At 44.5% G+C, this 24,804-nt stretch overlaps 1 protein-coding gene across 4 annotated transcripts in view; it reads left to right on the top strand.

Moving 5' to 3' along the window:
- The window catches only part of rnf24 (ring finger protein 24), a 159,651-nt gene extending 135,879 nt beyond the window's left edge, over positions 1-23,772 (top strand). For all 4 annotated transcript variants that reach the window (XM_067982010.1, XM_067981984.1, XM_067982000.1 and 1 more), the window contains exons 5-6: positions 9,241-9,320; positions 10,003-23,772. In XM_067982010.1, coding sequence (XP_067838111.1) covers positions 9,241-9,320; positions 10,003-10,114 — 192 coding nt within the window. In that variant the 3' untranslated portion in view covers positions 10,115-23,772. The remainder of the gene's footprint in view (positions 1-9,240; positions 9,321-10,002) is intronic.
- Positions 23,773-24,804: the final 1,032 nt, after the last annotated feature.

Consider the following 24,804-nt stretch of genomic DNA (forward strand, 5'->3'; position numbering starts at 1 on the left):
GAGTGAGTGAGTGAGACTCATTCACCTGACGAAGGAGATAATCTCCGAAAGCTTGTGATTTTAAAATAAAATTGTTGGACTATAACCTGGTGTTGTAAGATTCCTTACAAATATTCAGATGTCACAGGAGCAAGAATTGTGATTGTGTTGTAGCCCTTTAGAGAGCTGTGTCCTCTGATGGGATTCAATCCATGTTATAAATATCCTCTGAGGCTCCCTCCTCCCCTCTGCGAGAGATGCTTTACAGCCCTCAAGTCTCTTCAGTACAAATGTTTGTTTGCTTGCCATGATCATGTTGTTTATGTGTAATGTGATCGAAGGTCTGACGCATCTTTTACTGAGAAACTTAAGGGAAGAGTCAAACGCAGGGCAGTTACCATCAGGGCTCAAAGAGTAGGAGAGAAACGAGGTAAATCAAGCAGTAGCGGCTGGGGTGATACCAAGCTTGACTTCGAAAAGCCAGGAGATTGTAAATGGAAGGGAATAACGAGGGGGTTCCCTGTGGTAGAAGACAACGGTAGTTATGACGTGCTATCTAAAAGGGCTGATGGTCCAGGGATACGGGGGTATATTTTCCTCCTCGCGCAAATGTTAACCAGAAAGTTTGCATGAGGCTAAAGCGGGGAAACCCTCTCAATACTCATGTCAACCTATTCACCGACAGCACGCAGAGGGAAGCAAGTGTCAGCCTTGACTCAGTAGTAGCACTCTCATCTCTGAGTCAGAAGGTCGTAGGTTCAAGCTCTGTCGGTTTAGTTCTGGTCATCAAAGCACAAGAGGAAAATCCTGGAAGGATAGAGTGAAGGGCCACAAGGCTGAGGCCTAGTGTCAGAGGACTGAGGTATGAGGAAGTTAGAGAAATTCAGGCTTTTCAGCCTAGAGATGAGTGACTGAGAGGGCACCTTATAGAGCTAGATTAGATACTAAGTGGAATAGAAATGGTTAATCCAGAGCGCACAACTATAGGACAACAGGATAGGGGTGCAAACTAATAAAAGTCAAATTTAGGAGTGATCCAGGAAGCACTACTTTATGCAAAGATTGATTAACTACTATGAAGTCCAATGATTGGCGTTACGTAGGCAAATGTGGCAGCCATTTTGTGTACACCAAGAGCCCACAAATGGTAATGAGATGAATGACCAGTCAATCTTTCCTTTGTTGTTGTTGGTCGAAGTTAGGTTTGAGCCAGATGTGCCCTGGGATTTTTATCATGCAGTTGAAGCCTTGGTGTCAGCCTATGACAAAGCAGCACTTCCCCAGCACAGTACTGGATTGCCAGCCTCAGATCCATGCTCAAGTACTGGAGTTGGACTTGAACTTACAAGCTCACAAGATAATCACCAATGAGAAAGACCATTTGGCCCATCTTGGTCCATTAATCCAGCATAACCCTAAAGTCCCCCTATTGCAGCATCTAATTGGTTCTTAAATGATTTCAGGGTTCTATCTGGGAGTCCACCCCACAACTTCTGACCCAGAGGTGAGAGTGCTACCAACTGAGCCAAGCTGACAGTCTGGATTTTGTTGCACCTGCTGTTAGCACATTATTTAGGACCCTTTGTCAGAACTGATGGTATTTTGATGAAGGGTCCTCCCTGAAATGTTAACCTATCGCGCTCTTTCAAATGCTCATCAACCTTCTAAACCAAAACAGTACTTACTTGGTTGACTTATTTTTAAAATATTCTTCATGTCTTTAGGCTATCCCTATACCAGTCTCTATACCAATCCTTAAACCAGTCTCTATACCAGTCTCTATACCAATCCTTATACCAGTCTCTATACCAATCCTTATACCAGTCTCTATACCAATCCTTATACCAATCTCTATACCAATCCTTATACCAGTCTCTATACCAATCCTTATACCAATCTCTATACCAATCCTTATACCAGTCTCTATACCAATCCTTATACCAGTCTCTATACCAATCCTTATACCAGTCTCTATACCAGTCTCTATACCAATCCTTATACCAGTCTCTATACCAATCTTTATACCAGTCTCTATACCAATCCTTATACCAGTCTCTATACCAATCCTTATACCAGTCTCTATACCAGTCTCTATACCAATCCTTATACCAGTCTCTATACCAATCCTTACACCAGTCTCTATATCAATCCTTATACCAGTCTCTATACCAATCCTTATACCAGTCTCTATACCAATCCTTATACCAGTCTCTATACCAATCCTTATACCAGTCTCTATACCAGTCTCTATACCAGTCTCTATACCAATCCTTATACCAGTCTCTATACCAGTCTCTATACCAATCCTTACACCAGTCTCTATATCAATCCTTATACCAGTCTCTATACCAATCCTTATACCAGTCTCTATACCAATCCTTATACCAATCCTTATACCAGTCTCTATACCAATCCTTACACCAGTCTCTATATCAATCCTTATACCAGTCTCTATACCAATCCTTATACCAGTCTCTATATCAATCCTTATACCAGTCTCTATATCAATCCTTATACCAGTCTCTATACCAATCCTTACACCAGTCTCTATATCAATCCTTATACCAGTCTCTATACCAATCCTTATACCAGTCTCTATACCAATCCTTACACCAGTCTCTATATCAATCCTTATACCAGTCTCTATACCAATCCTTACACCAGTCTCTATATCAATCCTTATACCAGTCTCTATACCAATCCTTATACCAGTCTCTATACCAATCCTTATACCAATCCTTATACCAGTCTCTATATCAATCCTTATACCAGTCTCTATACCAATCCTTATACCAGTCTCTATACCAATCCTTATACCAATCCTTATACCAGTCTCTATACCAATCCTTACACCAGTCTCTATATCAATCCTTATACCAGTCTCTATACCAATCCTTATACCAATCCTTATACCAGTCTCTATACCAATCCTTATACCAGTCTCTATACCAATCCTTACACCAGTCTCTATATCAATCCTTATACCAGTCTCTATACCAATCCTTATACCAATCCTTATACCAGTCTCTATACCAATCCTTACACCAGTCTCTATATCAATCCTTATACCAATCCTTATACCAATCCTTATACCAGTCTCTATACCAATCCTTACACCAGTCTCTATATCAATCCTTATACCAGTCTCTATACCAATCTCTATACCAATCCTTATACCAGTCTCTATACCAATCTCTATACCAATCTCTATACCAGTCCCTATACCAGTCCCTATACCAGTCCCTATACCAGTCTCTATATCAGTTCTATACAGTCCCTATACCAGTCTCTATACCAATCCCTATACCAATCCCTATACCAGTCTCTGTACCATCTCTATACCAGTCTCTATACCAATCCCTATACCAATCCCTATACCAGTCTCTGTACCATCTCTATACCAGTCTCTATACCAATCCCTATACCAATCCCTATACCAGTCTCTATACCAATCCCTATACCAGTCTCTGTACCATCTATATACCAGTCTCTATACCAATCTCTATACCAATCCTTATACCAGTCTCTATACCAATCTCTATACCAATCTCTATACCAGTCCCTATACCAGTCCCTATACCAGTCTCTATATCAGTTCTATACAGTCCCTATACCAGTCTCTATACCAATCCCTATACCAATCCCTATACCAGTCTCTGTACCATCTCTATACCAGTCTCTATACCAATCCCTATACCAATCCCTATACCAGTCTCTGTACCATCTCTATACCAGTCTCTATACCAATCCCTATACCAATCCCTATACCAGTCTCTATACCAATCTCTATACCAGTCTCTGTACCATCTCTATACCAGTCTCTATACCAATCCCTATACCAATCCCTATACCAGTCTCTATACCAATCCCTATACCAGTCTCTGTACCATCTATATACCAGTCTCTATACCAATCTCTATACCAATCCTTATACCAGTCTCTATACCAATCTCTATACCAATCTCTATACCAGTCCCTATACCAGTCCCTATACCAGTCTCTATATCAGTTCTATACAGTCCCTATACCAGTCTCTATACCAATCCCTATACCAGTCCCTATACCAATCCCTATACCAATCCCTATACCAGTCTCTATACCAATCCCTATACCAATCCCTATACCAGTCTCTGTACCATCTCTATACCAGTCCCTATACCAATCCCTATACCAATCCCTATACCAGTCTCTGTACCAATCCCTATACCAGTCTCTGTACCATCCCTATACCAGTCTCTATACCAGTCCCTATACCAATCCCTATACCAATCCCTATACCAGTCTCTGTACCAATCCCTATACCAGTCTCTGTACCATCCCTATACCAATCCCTATACCAATCCCTATACCAATCCCTATACCAATCCCTATACCAATCCCTATACCAATCCCTATACCAGTCTCTGTACCATCTCTATACTAGTCTCTATACCAGTCCCTATACCAATCCCTATACCAATCCCTATACCAGTCTCTGTACCAATCCCTATACCAATCCCTATACCAATCCTTATACCAGTCTCTGTACCAATCCCTATACCAATCCCTATACCAATCCCTATACCAGTCTCTGTACCAATCCCTATACCAATCCCTATACCAATCCCTATACCAATCCCTATACCAATCCCTATACCAATCCCTATACCAATCCCTATACCAATCCCTATACCAATCCCTATACCAGTCTCTGTACCATCTCTATACTAGTCTCTATACCAGTCCCTATACCAATCCCTATACCAATCCCTATACCAGTCTCTGTACCAATCCCTATACCAATCCCTATACCAATCCCTATACCAATCCCTATACCAATCCCTATACCAATCCCTATACCAATCCCTATACCAATCCCTATACCAATCCCTATACCAATCCCTATACCAATCCCTATACCAATCCCTATACCAGTCTCTGTACCATCTCTATACTAGTCTCTATACCAGTCCCTATACCAATCCCTATACCAATCTCTATATCAATCCTTATACCAATCCCTATACCAATCCCTATACCAATCCCTATACCAATCCCTATACCAATCCCTATACCAATCCCTATACCAATCCCTATACCAATCCCTATACCAATCCCTATACCAATCCCTATACCAATCCCTATACCAATCCCTATACCAATCCCTATACCAATCTCTATACCAATCCCTATACCAATCCCTATACCAATCTCTATACCAATCCCTATACCAATCCCTATACCAATCCCTATACCAATCCCTATACCAATCCCTATACCAATCCCTATACCAATCTCTATACCAATCCCTATACCAATCCCTATACCAGTCCCTATACCAATCCCTATACCAATCCCTATACCAATCCCTATACCAATCCCTATACCAATCTCTATACCAATCCCTATACCAATCCCTATACCAATCCCTATACCAATCCCTATACCAGTCTCTGTACCAATCCTTATACCAATCCCTATACCAATCCCTATACCAGTCTCTGTACCAATCCCTATACCAATCCCTATACCAGTCTCTGTACCAATCCTTATACCAATCCCTATACCAATCCCTATACCAGTCTCTGTACCAATCCCTATACCAATCCCTATACCAGTCTCTGTACTAGTCTCTATACCAGTCCCTAGCTAAGAGGTTAGACAGGTGCTGCACTAGATCCATGTTCCTGCCACTCCTATATCTGGTCACCAGGGCTTGACTTGCCTTCCTGTGATTTTTTTTCCCCCACTGTATTAATAAGTAGTAAGATGTCTTTATTGCTGCATACGCATTACTGAGGGGAGACAGAATTCCTGTTGTCTCTAACTTAGCGAGGGGGGGGGGGGAGAATTAATATTACACCCTGTTTAATATTTGAGGTTGATTAAGTCGAAGGCACACAGCCCTGTTCAGTCAATGTGCTCCAACTATGTGGATTAAACATTCTCAAGCCCACACACTCTGGTAATAATCTCCAGTATGAGTAGCAATACATTTCAATTATTCAGACAGACTGGGAGCCCCCTTGTTAGCTCCAAAAAAAAATATTCCAACCGAGAATGGATTGTCTGTGTGGAATCCCTCATGGAATGTAGCATTTACAAGAGATTTTAACAGTGGAGATTTAAACACCTGCTTATCTCCCAATGTGATCTGATCCTTCAGCTGAGTAAAGAACAGGGGCTTACTGTGCGGTACAGGGCTGATAGCAGCCAAGCACCTGTTTGCATCGCAACCCATCCAGTCCGGCATGTGACCTTGAAGTGAGTGGCACTTCAAGGGGAGTTGGGTAACCAAAGGATCAAAGAGTTTTTGATGCCAACCCTTAACATAGAGAGCCAAATGCACTGTGTGCGACTTTCAATACAGATTTTCCAGCTCCCTGGGAAGATTTTAATAAGGAAGCCCAATCCCCGATTATCATTTCTCTCTCTCCTTGTATTTAGGCAAATGTCTGACCTCATCTGAACACTTTCCCCAACAAAGCTCAGGTAGGGAACTTGATGAGTGGATGTTTGTAGCCAGGAACCTGTATCGTACTACGCTGTAAAGGGCCAACCACTGGGGGTGGTATAAGGGGGATTGTCTTCCACCTCTCACCCTGGCAGTATTTATTTGGCATGAGTTAAGTCCGCAGCTCCAAGTCTCACCGCCCCCCTCCCCCCCCCCCCCCCCCCAAAAATCATCTTTTTCTATGTAATTCTGCCTCTGCCTCCCTTTGGCCCAACACTTTGGTACCAGTGTAAATCTCCTCAACAGTGATAGAGTATGGGGGAAAAATTGGATAGGGCCTGTTTTTTGGGCGGGGGCAGCATGATCCGCTACTATCCCAATGGTCCCTGCGCAGGCAGGACGAGATTTTTGTCAGGCCTGAGGATTTACCTGCAATCTGTGTTGGAAATCAGCATTGAACGAGGAGTCAATGCAATTCGCACTTTCCACCAGCAGGGGGAGCTCCAATCTCTTAAAGGCAGGTTGTTAGAAATTTCTTAAAGGTAACTGGTACCTTTATTTGCTGAAAATAACAGTCTGCTGTCTGCACACAGTCTGAACGGAGATCAGACATCGCACATACATAACACAGATGCAGCTCCTGTCCCTATGTTTACAAACTGATGAGTTATCTTAAAACATTGAATAAAGGTTGCGCACTACTAAATCCCACATCCTCCAATCTGCATGCCAGACCTCTCCAATCTGCCAATCTGAGTTGGTACCAGGTCTGCGAGAACGCGTGCACCAAGGTTCTCTGCTGATGCACTAGAGACCTTGGTGCAAGAGGTGGACAGAAGGAGGGACATCCTATATCCGCAGGGGGTGGGGGGGGTGGGAGGGCAAGAGGCCCTCCAGACATGTACCCAAAAGGCAGTGGGAGGTATTAGAGGATGAAGTCAATGCCAGGCGCACAGCATGAACATGGATGCAGTGCAGGAAGACATTCAATGCTTTGAAATGAGTGGTCAAGGTGAGTGAGGTCAACAGTCAAATGGCATCTCCTACCAACTGTACCACGCACTACACCCCCCATCACCCACCTACCAACAAACTCTTTCCATCAGTGGTCAACTCTTCCAATCAGATGCTTCCTCTCACCCTTACACATTACCCACATTACCATTGTTGCAAGCCGCGCACACACAACTCACAGGCCACGCTCATTGGCAGCTATTCAACCATGACAGGCACATCACCCAGACACACGTCCCACTTTCTTGCAGGAGAAGGTGGCACATATCAGGAGGCAGCAAGTGGCAGTGGCCTTCAGCCCCTCGAACCTGTTCCTCCATTCAATGAGATCATGGTGGACCTGTGACCTAACTCCATATACCCACCTTAGCCCCATATCCCTTAATACCCTTGGTTCACAGAAATCTATCAATCACAGATTTAGAATTCACAATTGAGCTAGCATCAACTGTCATTTGCAGAAGAGCTTCCCAAACTTCTCCCAACCTTTGCATGTAGAAGCATTTCCCAACTTCACTCCTGCAAATCCTGGCTCTAAATGTTAGGCTATGTCCCCGTGTCCTAGTATTCAAGTATAGGAGACCTCCAAAAAGAGCTACAAATGTCTCGGCAGCCAGAAGCAATAATCCAGCCGCTAACCTGTAAATCCTGCGTGGTCCCTTTAAATAGCACTGGTGGGGTGGTCCTCCAGGCACTCTAAGACACGTTCAGATGGTCGGGGTTAAGACTGTGCATTGAGTTGAGCGTTATGTTCCAAAATGGTGTCTAGCACTTCAGATCAGCGTTGCGCACTGATTGAAGCCATTTTCTCCCTACTTTACATGATTCCAGCCTTCGTCAACCATGCCTGCGCTAACTCCTATACCAAGGTGGCGTCTGGCGCACATCACGCTGGAAACGTGCGTGCGCATCCAAGACGCCATCTTGGATGTCGGAGAGGCTGTGTAGCGCCGAAACAACGGGCGCAACACAGCTCAATTTAGCGCCTATTTCACTGTTTCACTTCCTACTTTACTTGTAATGGAAATGTGCTCAAACTACCCATTGTTACCGGACACCTATGGGATTTGCATTAACATGCAGCAGAGGTGTCAAAATTCTACTTTTTAACCAAGAACCATCTGCTATGTTGTGCCAAATCAGCCAGGACTGAAAATCCCATCACCTGTGTAATCCTACACTTGGCTAGAAGAGTGGGGTCAAAGTTAGTCTTCTTGTACAGCATTTGGATTACTTTCTGTGACAGTCGAATCATCCTGAGCTTGTCCACAGTGTCTCAGTGAAAAATAAATTGAATAAGAGTAGAGTGGGTTTTTGCAGTCCCTGAGTTAGGAGATTAATGAGGGAGAGCCAGGTTTGATTCTCAGGGGCAAGTACTGGCAGTATCTCCTTAGAGGATAGGGGAGGGAAAGAAAGCGGGAATGTTTTGGCCATGTCTGCTCAGAGACGAGCAAAAGGCAGGCACTTTCCACCAACATCTGCTGTTGGAACATTTGCAGGTAATACTGGAAGATGAATGTTGCACTACTTTCGAAGCCTACTTTGAGCAAGTGCTCAAAATTTTGTGCCTTGGGGGGAGTAACGATTAACTTTTGAACTGTAGCCCATCAATCATCAGCCCCATCAGCCTGAAATTAGTTACCACGGGGACAGTGTATGCCTGCTATCCCCTTGACCAGGGGCTATAATAATTGACCTCAAATTTTACAAACACAGTCTTTGTGATATCTGCTTTATGCAATTGTCTTTGTGGTAATTTCCAATGTGTTTTTTTTTAATAACTGCTGACTGTGTCTCTGTGTTTCATCTGACAGATTTGTGCAGTCTGCTTGGAGGAGTTCAAGTCAAAGGATGAGCTCGGGATCTGTCCATGTAAACATGCGTTTCATAGAAAGTGAGTAAAATGGAGAGTGTGCGGCAGAGTGAGGTGTTGTGCACTTTGATGCGTTGTGCAGAAGAATCTAGTGATTCCAAGAAGTTACCGTTTTTAGTGGCTCAACACTTAGCATAGGTTTCTTTGGGGATTAAAAATGGATGTACAGAACAAACCTCTACACATCCCTGGCTAGAGTCATGACATAAAATTGCTCCTAATTTAGCACTAGGTTGGCAACCCCATTCAGAGAGTTTCCCTGCCGGCTGGTGCGGGAGATGGAAATTGTCATATTGCTGTAGTAGGGGTATTTTCAGAGGTTGCTGGGACAGAGTCGGGGAGACTTTACTCTGCATCTAACCATTTAATAGCTGACCTGTGAGTGCTTGATGCTCACGTTGGGTATGAGATCTCCACCACTGATATAGTCATAAATATAAGATAGTCGCTAATAAATCCAATAGGGAATTCAAGAGAAATCTCTTTACCCAGAGAGTGGAACTTGCTACCACAAGGAGTAGTTGAGGCGAATAACATAGATGTATTTAAGGGGAAGCTAGATAAACACATGGGGGAGAATGGCCTATTTCAGTGCTGTAAATTCCACGCAATTCGGTGATATCCCTTAGCTTAATGAGCACAAATTACACCAAAAAATTTAGCAATAAATCTATTCTTCTTTCTCTAATTCTCTCCCTCACAGGTGTCTGATCAAGTGGCTGGAAGTGAGGAAGGTTTGTCCGCTCTGCAATACTCCTGTCCTCCAAAATAACCAAGAACAGGGAGCCATGAGTGGAACGGACAACTTAGTGTAGCATTCGCAGCTCTCCCGGCCCTTGTATAGCAACAAAAAAAAAAGAGGATTTTCTTTTTTTTTTATTATTTTTTTTTTGTTTCTTTTTCCGTGTGTGTAATGGAGCCGATCCACAAGATGGTGAAAACCTGCTGGCCCGCATCTCAGTGCGTTGTTAACGCAAGAATCCGATCGATGGTCACCCGATGGCGCACCCTGAATCACTAGATGCAGACAGGAATCCAAATCCAAAGCACTTTTGTTGTCGTATCTACCAGGAGTTGCTGCTGGACTTACCATTTTAACGCAGCAGTTAAGCTGACTTGAGTTATACACAAAGGAGCACTTTATAAAGACTTTTTCTTCCTCCCCTCCCCCTTCAAACTGTCAGAGGTACAAAACAAAACGGGAGGTGTGTATTGTGTGGGGTTTTTTATTTTAACTTCCGCCAAGTTGAGTGCATACGGTGCCGAATAGGGTTCTGCCAACATTTTATGGGATAAGAAGACAAAGGGAACGGACTTGGGCCTCTTTAAGGCAGAAGCTTTGATCATGCTCACCACGCTATGCAAAGCAGCCATCATCGAGGCCGGACTTCTCAAAGATTCTTGCTTAAAACAGAGCTGTGAAATTACCAAAAAAAAAGGGGCATGGGATTGTGTGTGTCCGAAGCTCTCACTCCTACTTTAGATGCACAGCAGTTTGATTGGGTGGCGGGAAAGGCCTGAGGTTTTAATGTGAAAATGAAGCCTGTTCCTCAGAACGATCAGTCCCCTTTGCTCCTCAACCACCGTACCCTGGGATTAAAACTATGAGAAAACTACTTTGCTACAAATTTGACAATGGAACACTTTTTTTGCTGGGGGTGGGAGGGTTTGGAGAGGACAGTTGACCTCTATAACCGAACACTACACATTTGGCGTAGGAGTGAGAACTTTTTGAGACAACCCTCTTAGTAATGGATAGTTTTATTTTTCTTTTAAAAACAAAAAAGAATTATTAAAAACATTTTTGTACAACGGACTAATTGTCACAGGCCTTTAAAGCACTTTTAGCCTTTGTGAATTCCTTGTGGGGCTGGTCTTGGGCTGGAACAGCTGAATGCGACTCATTTAATCGAAGACTCCTCACACAGGGAGACGGCCGTGGTGTTAATTAGTGACCGGGAGTGTACACGGAGAGCAGTTCACGGCGTTTCCCATCGTAACCCCTCGCATCGCTTACAGCAGATGGCCAAAGACGTAAGTGTGGTCGACAATAAGATTTTGAGCAAAGAAAGAAATAATTTAATGTAAAACATTATTTATATATATTTTTTTTTAGAAAGAACAACACAGAAAAAATGTGGTAAAAAGATGAGGTGACAAATAAATGCAAGTTGACAATGGAAAGAAAGGCAAAGTGGGGGCAGAACCAAGAGGGCCTGCAAATAAAATCACTTGGCACCTATAGCACAGGGCTGGCATTGAAACCTCACTCCTGTCCTAGCAGGAAAGGCAGCTCGATGACGACGCGCACCCAGAGCAGTTAATTAAACGTGCCTCCAAACCTTTGTGAGCCTTTTCCACTCAGAAGATCTGCCGAGATCGTTCATTTACCGACCTGACTCGTCCTTTTTTTTAGTCTGCTGTCAATTTTCCTCAAGGACACTGCAGATCTATAGAGCGCTGCACGATTACATTACCTCCCCGGTCGTCCCTACAACTGGCAGCACAAACACAGGCAATAGAGAAAGAGCTGAATGCTGGAGCTCTCCTGTGGGATTCAGAGAGCTGCAGGTGCGGCAGTTTGGAAGAGACTTTAATACAGTTGATTCACTCGATCGAGCCACACTTGGCATTTATCTGAAATGCTTTTCTTTAAAGCATGTCAAAAATGCGACATGTCAGTGAAAAGCGTATCTCGTTACAAACGAGAAAATGGATGCCTTTTTTATCCTCCCTATTTTTTTTGAAACCTCCTACTCCAGCTCTGGTAATCGAGAGTTCCCAGTGCTTTGTAACAGGACATCTTGTTAGTTCAGCATTTCGTCCCTTTTTGTCAGATTACAGGCTTTTCCTGTATCTTCTGAATCGCTTTAACTGGTGAACTGAACATTTTTAACTGTCCGCTCCAGGTACAGAGAATCATAGAATCTTACGGCACAGAGGGAGGCCATTTGGCCCATCGTGCCTGTGCCAGCTCTTTGAAAGAGCTATCCAATTAGTCCCACTCCCCCAGCTCTTTCCCCATAGCCCTGCAAATTTTTACCCTTCAAGCATTTATCCAATTCCCTTGGTAGTAGAATCTCTTTGCTTGATCGGGAAGGAGATTCAAGTCTGTGTCTTTAATGGGAACACAACCACAAGCGCTGTGAATGTATCAGTTCTGTGAGTAGTTCCAATTGTCCAGTTCAGATTACCAGTAGAGAGCGAGTCGAAGCTGTCAGACACGATGAGGGGGTGTGAAATGCTGCAGTCATTGACGTTGTGAACCTGTTCGTTTTCAATGTACTCATGATGCCACTACTACCAGAGTGACCCCTCTCCCAGTATCTCCTTTTCTGAGACAACAGAGGGTAACTTTAATCTAACCCGCCCGTCGGGGAAATGAAGGGATGGGGCGGAACGCCGACTTTACACCATGCCCAAAATTACTCCCCGCTGGTTTCGATGGAGAGTGAAATCGGGCGGGCTGTAAAATCAGTGTTGAGCCCGATCCCGTCAGTTTCCCGACGGGTGGGTTAGCTTAAAATGGGGCAGGCCATGGGGCCTTCCGGCCTTCTGTACCTGATCCCTCAGTCTCACCGGGCTTTACTTTGAAACATTGTACTGGTAATATTTCTTTCCCCCAGAGTGTGTGGACTCCTCTGGAGCCTAGTGTGAAACTGAGACCTGCAGCCCAGGGAAGCTGTCAGATTTGATCCCTGCTTTATGCTGAGTTAGCTGTGGTGATGGTAGGGGGACACTACAACAACAACAACTTGCATTTATATAGTGCCTTTAACGTAATAAAACGTCCCAAGGCGCTTCACAGGACCGATTTTCAAACAAACTTTGACACCGAGCCATTAGGACAGGTGACCAAAAGCTTGGTCAAAGAGGTAGGTTTTAAGGAGGGTCATAAAGAAGGAGAGAGAGTTGGAGAGGTTTAGGGAAGGAATTCCAGAGCTTAGAACCTAGGCAGCTGAAGGCACGGCCACCAATGGTGGAGCGATGTAACTGAAGGATGCGCACGAGGCAGGAATTGGAGGAGCGCAGAGATCTCGGAGGGTTGCAGAGCTGGAGGAGATTACAGGGATAAGATATGGCGCGGCCCTGGAGGGATTTGAAAACAAGGATGAGAATTTTAAAATCGAGGCGTCCCCGGTCCGGGGGTCAATGTAGGGCAGTGGGCACAGGGGTGATGGGTGAATGGGAATTGGTGCGAGTTAGGATACAGGCAGCAGAGTTTTGGATGAGCTCAAGTTTATGGAGGGTGGAAGATGGGAGGCCGGCCAGTAAAACATTGCAATAGTCGCGTCTAGAGGTAACAAAGGCATGGATGAGGGTTTCAGCAACAGATAAGCTGAGGCAGGGGCGGAGACAGGCAATGTTACGGAGGTGGAAGTAGGCGCTCTTGGTGATGGGGCGGATATGTGGTCGGAAGCTCATCTCAGGGTCATATAGGACGCCAAGGTTACGAATGGTCTGGTTCAGCCTCAGACAGTGGCCAGGGAGAGGGATGGAATCGGTCGCTAGGGAACGGAGTTTGTGGTGGGAACCAAAGACAATGGCTTCAGTCTTCCCAATATTTAGAGATTTATGAGATTTTTGCTCATCCAGTATTGGATGTCAGACAAGCGGTGTGACAAACCAGAGACAGTGAAGGGTCGAGGGAGGTGGTGGTGAGGTAGAGCTGGGTGTTGTCAGCATACATGTGGAACCTGACGTGTTTTTGGATGATGTCACCGAGGGGCAGCATAGAGATGAGAAATAGGGGAGGGGGTCAAGGATAGATCCTTGGGGAACTCCAGGAGGTAACGCTGCGGGAGTGGGAAGAGAAGCCACTGCAGGTGATTCTCTGGCTACGACTGAATAGATAAGAATAGATCCAGGCGAGCGCAGTCCCACCAGATGGACGACGCGGGTCGGGGGTGGCGTTGTAGGAGGATGGTGTGGTCAACCGTGTCAAAGGCTGCAGGTTGAGAAGGATGAGGAGGGATAGTTCACCACGGTCACAGTCACATAGGATGTCATTTGTGACTTTGATAAGGGCCATTTCAGTACTGAGGCAGGGGCGGAAACCTGATTGGAGGGATTCAAATATGGAGTTGCGGGAAAGATGGGCACAGATTTGGGAGGTGACAGCATGTTATAATCGTATAAAATTTACGCGGCACAGAAGGAGGCTATTCGACCCATCGTGTCCATGCTGGCTGAAAATGAGCCACCCAGCCTAATCCCACTTTCCAGCACTTGGTCCGTAGCCATGTAGGTCATGGCTCTTCAGGTGCACATCCAGGTACTTTTTAAATGAGTTGAGGGTTTCTGCCTCTACCACCCTTACAGGCAGTGAGTTCCAGACCCCCACCACCCTCAGGATGAGAAATGTTTTCCTCAGTTCCCCTCTAATCCTTCTACCAATCACTTTAAATCCATGCCTCCTGGTTATTGATCTCTCTGCCAAGGGAAATAGGTCCTTCCTACCCACTGTATCTAGGACCCTCATAATTTTGTACATCTCAATTAAATCACCCCTCAGTCTCCTCTGTTCCAAAGAGAACAACACCAGCCAGTTCAAGGACATTGGAGAGGAAAAGGAGGTTGGAGATGGGGCGGTAGTTTGCAAGAACAGAGGGGTCAAGGGTGGGTTTCTTGAGGAGGGGGGTGATGACAGCAGATTTCAAGGGGAGGGGGAAAGTCCCTGAGGAGAGGGAACCGTTAACAATATCAGCGAAGGTAACGGCCAGGAAGGGAAGTTGGATGGTCAGCAGTAATAGTGTCGGGGGAGCAGGAAATGAGTCTCATGGTCAAAATGAGTTTGGAGAGGGCGTGAGGGGAGATAGGAGAGAAACTAAAGAAAGATGCGAGTTCAGGGCTAGGGCAGGGGGGAACCATTGGGGAAGTTTGGCTTGGTGGGCTAGGGGAAGGGAGAGAAGCGACGGAGGCAGCTGAATGGATGGCCTCAATCTTAGTGACAAAGTAGTCCACGAGCTCCTAATTCCTCGCACTTGTTAGATGTGAGAGTGAAGAGGGCAGGGGAGAGGGGTTTAAGAAGATGGTTTGTAGTGAAGAGAAGCTGGGGGTTATCTTTGCATTCCAGGATGATCCTGGAATAGCGAGCAGTTTTGGCAGAGGACAGCAGGACCCGATAGTGCTTTATATGATCCAGCCAGATCTGGTGATGAATGGCTAAACCAGTTGTCCACCGTAAACGTTCAAGTCTGCGTCCCTTGAATTTAAGGGAGTGGAGATGAGGGCCATACCAGGGGGAATGATCAGGGCGAGAGAGAGTAATGGTTTTAATGGGGACAAGGGCATCAAAGGTGGAGGCGAGGGTGTGATTGAGCAGATCGGTAGCTGCTAAAATGTCATGGTGAATGGAGGACCAAAGGCTAGATAGTTGGGAATTTGAAAGTGCCGATGTAAGTGGCTTGGGAGAGAGTTTTTTCCAGGGGCGAACGCAGAAGGAAGTGGGATTGGGAGGGGGAAGGAGGATCTGGGTGGAGAGGGATACAAGGAAGTGATCAAAGATGGCCTTACCTGTGATTGACACGATGGAAGTAGAGAGGCCATGTGAGATGGCGAGATTGATGGCTGTGAATATGGATACGGGAGTTTATATGGAGGGAGAGATTAAGGGAGGATAGGAGGGCAGTGAACTCAGAGGAGAGAGAGCATGATGAGGTAAGATGGAGGTTGTAATCACCGAAGATGAGAAGTCGCTCAGTGCAGAGGCTGGGAGAGGAAAGCAGTGAAGATATCTCAGTGAGAAACTTGGCGTGATACTTGGGTAGGCTGTCAAGAACAAGGATTTTAAAGGTGGGACAAGGAGAGATGCTCAAAGGAGGAGAAGGTGCCAGAGGAGTAGGGGGACAGAACAAGGACAGATGTGGTGGTACAGGCCACATCGGCACTGTGGTGGTCTGGGCGGGGAAAGTCGTGGAAGATATAGCCAGGCAGGGAGGTTTCATTAAGGCAGGAGAATAAATAACCTGCCGACACTAACTGTCTGTCATCACCCGTCAGCCAGGTTTCCATCAAGGCCATGATGTTGATGCAATCGTCCACAATAAGCTCATGGATGGAAAGGGCCTTGTTCACAAGCGAACGGACATTCTGGAGGGAGGTGGGGAGAGGGGCGTTGATAGCTGATCCGCTGGGAGGGGTGAGTAGGACGGGAAGGAGATTGGTAAGATTAGCCCCCAGCGGGAAAGTCGGTGAGAGAGGAGGAAGGGGCAGTTGGGATTGCTGCTCGTAAGGAGGCATGGGATGCTGATGCAGCTGCTTCTCAGTGCAGCTCCCGCACCTTTTCTTGCTCCCCAGGAAAAGGCGAGGGAATGCTACCTAGGAGGCAGATTACCCCAGCTTCCATAGAACAATTAATTTCAGCTACAGCAGAAGGGGGTTAAAAAAACAGCCCGTTCTTAATCAATATCCAGCCACGTTTGCTTGGAAAAATCACCATGTACAGATGTCGATTGAGGACAAGATCGAGCTTGACCATGATGCCTTCCAAGGATAAATAATCTACTATACTAACTGTCAGGGCTCATACATAAAAACTGACCAGTTCACCAGGGTACTAAAGAGCAGGAACAACCCAGGCTATCAAACCCCGCAGATTGGTACTCATTATATAACCCGGTGGCCATTCACGACCCATCTTCACCCTTAGCCCGTGACTGACTTGCTGCTTCTACTCCTCCATTCAAGGCCTGCCAGACATGGGATGCTGACACAGCTGCTTCTCAGCGCAGCTCCCGTTCCTCCAGGAAAAGGCGAGGGAATGCTATGTAGGAGGTAGATTACCCCAGCTTCCATAGAAGAGTTGAAAAGGGCCCTATTAAAGCGGAATTGTTGTTCCCACAGTCTCATCCTTCGAAGAGGTTGCTGGTTTTCATTTGTCAATTGCCCACAGTCGGGTGCTCACTCTGCAGTGAGCCGCGGAGGTGAGCTCACACCCGACCGTTCTGTGGTGCCACAATCTAGAGATTAGCCCTCAAGCAAGACAATTGTTGGGATTGCGGCCCTTTGCAATGAGGCAGTCACTGCCTCAGGTTGACCCAATGCCTTCAGGCAAGGAGACGACGAGATGAAAATAAGAGAATTATGTTTTTTTAAAAACACAATAATACGAAACACTGAGCACTTCACATCTTGGTGGCATAAACACATCGGTGTGCCGCTACAAGACTGGCATGCAAGCTTGCCCCCATGACTTCCCATAGGATGAATTCCCAATCTCAGCTGAGTCTTTAGGAGCAGCGGGAAGTGGAGGAAAGCCATAGGGAGGGTAGAAAGTCAGACGGCTAGTCAACCTTAAGCCACTGTCTACATGCTTTCTGACAAGCCAGCCATTGAACATTGTCGGCAAAGGCCTAGAAGCCTGTTGCCCTCTGAGTTGGGGATTGGTGTATGGTGGAAGAGGGAGAAGGTGTAAGGAACTTCAAAGTGCCTTGAAATAGAGCTGGTTTGGTGAAAGTATCAATATCTCTGGAAATGAAGGAATGACGGGAAAAAATTATAAACCCTGCAAGAAAAAGTGCCCCTTAAAGTAGCCTGGTAAAACCTTTCATCTCTAATCAGCTTATGAACAAATACTTTCAAAGACAACAAATAGACCAGGTGATTTGGTGCAACCTGACATCCCATGACAAATCCACAAATATCCACAACTTGACAACTGTAGCACAAGTACCACAATTTATTGCATAAAAAGTGCTGATGCACATGAGAAATGCCTGTTTCTGAGCAATAATATTCATTGTGAATACTGTTAGAAGTGGTAGATAGTTGGGTACTTACTTCTCACTTTTATTGTTTGACAATAAGCTCATCCTATCACTACGATACATAACATGGAAAGATTTGCATAAATTTTGGAACCATTGACCTTGTAAGTCTGTAAGACTTGAATTCATCGCCAAATGTTTGATGCAAAGATTTAGCTCTTAAAGAGACATCATTGCCATTGGAGGGTCATTGAAAATGATGATGATTCCTCTTTACAAAGAAAAACACTTTGAAGCGCTGCTCAGGTGAATTTCTTTCTAGTTGTCACCTGGGGTTATTTCTGTGAGAATTAATTGTGCGCTCTTAACATTGCTGTGAAAAGTATGGCGCAGATAATGGCATATCTTCCAGTGATCCTGGGGCCTAGTTTGCCCATAGTAATTTCTGTCCATGAATGGGTAACGATATGGTCAAGCATCCCCTCAACAAGTGTAAGTCTTGGGATATCACAGCTTCTTAACTCAAACGTGTTCATTCAAAGGAAGTTGTGGAGGAGTCTTAGGCGATTGTGTAAATGGAGAATGCTGGTTATCTTAAGTGAAACAGAATAAGTTTATCCTATTTTTTAAGAACAAAGCTATCAGTAGCCTGATTAGTGCTGGGGCGTGCAAGCGTCACGATTTAACTCAGAGTGCCCGAAACCCTCGACAATTCTTTGAGAAGAAAGCTTTGAATACATTCGTCAGCCTTGACTTTCCAATCATAACGCTGATTGTACAATAAATGGGTTACCATCTCAAAATCTGGACCATCATGTCCTGCATGCCAGTGTACAATTTTGTATCGTTGATTTTCAGCTATCCCAAATTGGTATAACCATAGAGAAAAAATTTAAAGTCGTGGTTGTCAAAAATTTTTTTTTTTACTTTTTAATAAAAGTTGATCGTTGGGTTTGTTATTCCAATTGAACAATATTTCACTTGAGTCTCCTTGGCGATGGGGCCCACTTGCTAACTAATCTGAATCCTCCTTTCTCACGTTACTTGGAATCTCATTACTGTTTAGAGCTATCGGACGATGTTACGGAAAAGGAACCCCCTCCCCCCCCCTGACCTTCGCGGCGCCTCCCGCCCTAACCAGCGTGGCACGAGCCCGAGATTACTGAACGACCGCGACTACGCCCAGGCAGCAGTCGCACGCCTTCTCGGAGCCACCGCTGCACTCGTTTACTTAGTGAGTCGGGGAGATTTGCTCCTTAATTACAGATGGTGTAAATATTTACCGTTGACCTTTTTAATATACTTATAACATTCTTCTTTCAAAAGCTACCAAGGCTGCTTCTGTCACAATCTTTTCTTTTGTTTTGTTTCATTTATATTTTTGTTCTACAAAGAAACTCCATGTTAGGCCCTGAAGGGATCCCTATTTTATACATCAGGGGAAAAAGAGTGATTTTTTCATTGCACCTCGCTGCTTCTTGTGGTTGTTTTTATTTTTGCTTGTCTCCTCATGGCCTCAGCGTCATTTACACGTGAAGACGTCATTAGGAAATGGACACACATCCAATGCTTTATCATCTTCTCCTTCCTGTGTTGAAGCTGAGACGTATTTAGCACGTCTGAGAAGTGTTTGTGCCCAGTGTGTAGTTCCATTTTATTATCACTAGCTGTCAATCACAGCACCTGTCAACTGGATCAAATAATTCTCCTCCCTCCTCCCCCAGGGCAATTCAAGCATTCAAAATCTTCATCTTTGCCCTTTTAACTTCCACTGCCTTCCTATTTTTTCCCCGAACAGCTCTCTCATTGATGTGGCGAGCAAACCAATTATTGTTGCTTCTGTTTGGTACAGATCTGTGTGCCCCACCAAACTTGCCACAGGAACAAAAAGTTCCAATTACTGTGACTTCTGCTGTGAGGGAGGGTTTTTCACTCATTAGTCCCTGTGAGCGAGTTTACCGACACGGCCATGAGGGGGCAGCCGCACCACTAAACAGGCTTGCGTGTATTATCCTCCACTCCTGCCATTTCGCGTGGGGCTTCCTTGCGACTCATGTAAACCAAGTCAGTAGGAGAGGCAGGAGGAGATATCAACCCACCACCCTTAGCCCTGCTCCATATCACAAATCACAAGATAGTTACGGATGAGGAAGAGCATTCAACTCACCTTATAGTATCCATCCAGAAAGACCCCAAAGACCCACCCCATTGCAGCGTCCAATTGTTTCTTAAATGATTCCAAGATATTTGCCTCCACTGCTCTATCGGGGAGTCCATTCCATGTATTGACCATATGTTGGGCGAAGAAATCAGTATTTATGCCTGATATGAGCCATCATTTTGCCGTTCACTAGTTTGAAAACTGTGTCCCCTTAGCCTACTTTTGCAAGTAACTTTCTGGATGTACCTGTTCTGTACTGTTTACCACCTTGTATACCTCTAGGGCTGGGAATTTTCTTGGAGACCGCAAAGTTACAGGGGAGAAGCGGGAGGAGCTCCGAGGAAAACTCCCGGCCTATAACATCACCTCTCAGACACCTCCTTTTAAGGCCGAAAAGCCGAAGTTTCTCCAGTATTTCCTCGTAACTTAGCTTTGTGACACCAGGGATCAGCCTTTTGACTCTCCATTGCATGGTGGGATGTAATTGTGAGTTCCCCTCACTAAAGTTAGCTTTTCCTGTGGTATGGTGAGTAATCTCAGGGAAGAATACTGTCCAGTCAAAAAAACAAGGTGACAATCAGAACCTGAACCCCGAATTTATCCAAATTTAGGCAAATTAGTTGAATGGAGTTACTGAGATTTCTGGGTTTGGTCTCTGCATTTAGTCCATTTATTAATTAGTTTATCCAGTGGAATCTTGGGTGTGAGCTGTGTATATTTTGCTCTGGGTGTTATTGTTAACAAAGAAATAGATGTGACTGAACTGGAGGCTCACAAATGTTTTCTCCATCATTTCCCACTTGTCTCAGATTTGCCGACAGTCTGAAATGGGTGCAAGAAGATTAGCAAACAAAAAAATGACTTAATATAGTTCAAGGCCTGTGTTAAAATTTGGCCAGGGCATATTAAAGAATATTGTGTCTTGAACTCCCATTCAAAACAGGAGTTAGTCATTCAGAGGGTAAGATTTGGCAACAAGAGTTTGTCAACAATTGGTGGCTTCCCCAAGGTACAGGGCAGCGTTAACTGTACGAATGTAGCATTCATGTGCCTACCAATAATGCAGTGGTTTACTTCATCAGGAAGGGTTGTTATTCCATCAACATTTTCTTCCTACCAGAAAAAAATGTGCATCAATTTACACATGAATTATTTTCTGAGACAATCAAATGTCACAGATTTTGAAGAATGAAGGACAGTGCTGGCTCCTCAGAGTTGTGGGTCACTCAGTTCATCCATAATTAATGACATCTTGTACAACCCTTGTACCCCCAAAGGAGAACAGATATAATGAGGCACAAGGGCAAACCACAGTCCTCATCAAGCTTGAGGAGCCTGACAATATACCTCTGGAACAGTTTTTAACAGTGTTTTGCATGGTATTGCCATGGACCGAGGCCTCACCATAGATATGAATGAGAAAAGCAGCAGCAAGCTATGGACGGGCAGAAAAAGATTATTCAATAGACCAGACAGAGAATCAAGGGAAACCAGTGCTTGAGGGTCTCAGTGCCTGGATCTTCTCCCAGTGCTATTCAACTCTACAAATGGGCAATATGACTTTCAACAGGACATATTTTGAATGGCACAACTGCTAGTAGTTTTTCCTACTTGATTTGTGATCAGACCGAATACCATCAGCTTACTTTAAACAACTAACTTTCCCCCCCGTGCACAATAAAATGGCAGCATGTAACTATATTCAAAGGAATATACTTTTATTTTTTTTCCGTGCATGTGCTTTAAGTGTTCTCTGTATTTTCTGGTGTGTTTCCCATTTTTCCATTGTGCGGTTCTTCTAAAACATTGCTTGTTGTCTTAATCCTAAGTGCCCCCCTGGCTGAGGGAGTAAACGTAGTTTCCATTCAGGCAACTGGCCAGTTGCATGGGATTCTTATCTGTGTCTTACTCTGGCATGCTTCCATCAGACGAGGACTTTATTGTGCTTTCCGCTAGTGTATTGCTTTTAGATCTCGCACCTGCAGTAACTTGTGCAGGGCTATGTTCTGGCATAGAACTGTTTCTGATATAAGAGCCAGCCACGTGATCTTGTGCCTCGGTACTCATGCCATTGCTGAAGAGTACATCTTCATGAGTCTCCTGCTCTCTTGGAACATAGACTGGTAGGCAACTGTGAGTTCTCTGGATCCTTCTCTTAATGGTTGCCCCTACATGTTATCCAAAAAAGTCATTATCCATATAGGCCTATCATACCTGTATTTAGTGAGGATCATGTGGCACTTTAACATATATTTATTTTCACAGTCAGTAAGAACTAGGCAATTTCACACCCAGGTATGTTCATCATGTCCAGATGTGTCTTCTGGTGATGCTGTGTAATACCTTATATATAATGAACCTCCTTGCACACTTCCTGCTCTTTGTTTCTGACCTTGAGTTCACCTGGTGTCTAATGTATTGCCAGGCTGGTTGTCTCTGCTATCTAGTGGTTGACTGTCCTGTGGCACCAAAACAATTTTCTTTTTGCTGGAGTGCCATCTGCTATGATTCCCATGCCCTTGTCTGTAAATCTACATTTGTGAGTTTGGCGAATGGCCATAACCAAGGACTTTTACTCTATCCTGCAAACTCCACCATCGGATAAACAAGTTGATCAACACAGGCAATTGAGGTGATTGAAAAGGGTTAACCCAGCAATTCTCCAGGAGCATTCCAGCCGTTAATACAATTGAAGTTGTGTTTCCGAAATTTGATGGCTCTAAAATGAGTGGGGCCACCATTTTGATTGGTGGCCAATAATATTTAGGAGGAAAAATGAAAAATGTCCTTACTAAAAGAGCAAACTACACCACCATATTTTTGGGAGGAAGTAATCTAGGGAGCGTTAACCCAGCTGGCTCCATTCCAGGTCTGCTTGAATGACAGATGTACCTATTAGCTTTCCTTTGCTCTCTTCTTTCCCTTCTTTCTATCTTCCCTTTTTTTCTTTGGCTTTTCCCCATTTCTGTCTCTTGTCTCTTTCGCTGTCATTTCCTCCCTTCTCGTGTGGGTTTTTAAAAAATCTCTCCCTTTCTCTCATTTCTATCGCTTGCCTCATTCTTTTCTCCCTTCCCGCCCTTTGCTTTGATCAATAATCTCTTTTTAATAACAAATTTTAAACAGAGTGACAGAAGCCAAGGCCCCGTGAGGTGCAATGAAAACCACTTTAAATAATCCAGTATTAAGAATTGTAGCGAATAATAAGTGAGTGAAGACGTGATTTCTTCGAGTTTTGGGTAGAGGAGGTCAATTTCTAAAAACCCTCTGTGTCTATTCCTATAGCAGCAACGTAACCTCATGCAGATGCTGCGATCCTCTTGTGGGTGGGCCTTCTGCCTTTCTATTGGTACCATGTAATAAATCTACTCTGTAATGTTTATGGAACGTAGGTTATCAGTTTCATAGGCATGTTTATATAAGAATTCTGCAGCAGAATATATTTTAAAACATTGCTCTTTGTAAACTATATTTTTGTATATTTAGAAATTTGGATGGCTCTTTTGAAATTTGGATGGCTTTTGTTTTGCTAATTAATTACATCGTATTTGAGGACATCTGCATGTGATTGACTGGAATTGTAAATAAATGGGAGGTTTCAGAAACAGTGAGTGTCTTGTAGTTCTTCTCCAATTGTCTGATTCCTTATTGCAGTCTGACGGTTCCTTCTGATGACCTGAATGTACTGATGGTGAGTGCACTGCGTGGTGTAGTACTGAGCCACACAATCCAACAAGGTCCTGAATTCAATCTCTCAACTGTGTTGAGTTAGCTGATCTAAGCCAAGTGGTGGCATTGCAGGTTCCACGTACGACCAGCCTTTGTTTTCTCTTATTCAGCCCAGTTCTGATCCACTTCGGAAGTTCCTCTCTCCCCTTTCCCATTCAATGCCTTCCAGACTTGTGGACAAATCTCCTGTGTGGTACTGCATGAAAAGCTTTGCTAAAATCTAAATATGTAACATCCGTTGATTTCTCTATATCCGCCAAGTTTGTTACTTCTTTCAGTAATGCTTTAAATGATCCATAAATGCTGCATATTCATGGAAATATCACCTAAATGACCACAATCCTTCACTGTTGTTAGACCCACTAAGAAACGAGCCTGCCTTAGTGAACCCAGCATGTTTACTTTAATGTTGTTGCTGGCTGCATGAGATCCACACATTGGGGGCTGAAGACAGTACAGCGCACTTAGTCCAACATAAAAGCAGCTACAGATTCTTGAGAGCCCCTTTCCCCCATTGGCATGGAGTGTAGCATCCCTTTCTTAATGGCTTCTGAATACTGGAGAAACCCGTTTTCAGCGAGACCAGTCTAGTTTGCCACTCACTTGGAAGTGTTGATGTGGCAATACAGCAAAATCGTTGGTTCCGGCCTGCACATTGGAATTGAGGAAACAGTAGCTTGTAGTTATTGTACAATGACGTGGGACACGGCCAGATCGTCCATTCCTTGTCCTAGTACAAATGATACATGTGAGCAACATATTCATCTTGCCTGCTCCATTTAAACGAATACTGCCGCTCAGATGCAAACTCTGCACCTGGGAAAAATTGGTCCATACACCAATGCCCCATTATAACAGCCCATTTTTCTCTGGATATTTCTTGTCCGGTTCAGCATCTTTGCTCATTCGG

This window comes from Heptranchias perlo, chromosome 1 (assembly GCF_035084215.1).
Source record: "Heptranchias perlo isolate sHepPer1 chromosome 1, sHepPer1.hap1, whole genome shotgun sequence".
NCBI lineage: Eukaryota > Metazoa > Chordata > Chondrichthyes > Hexanchiformes > Hexanchidae > Heptranchias > Heptranchias perlo.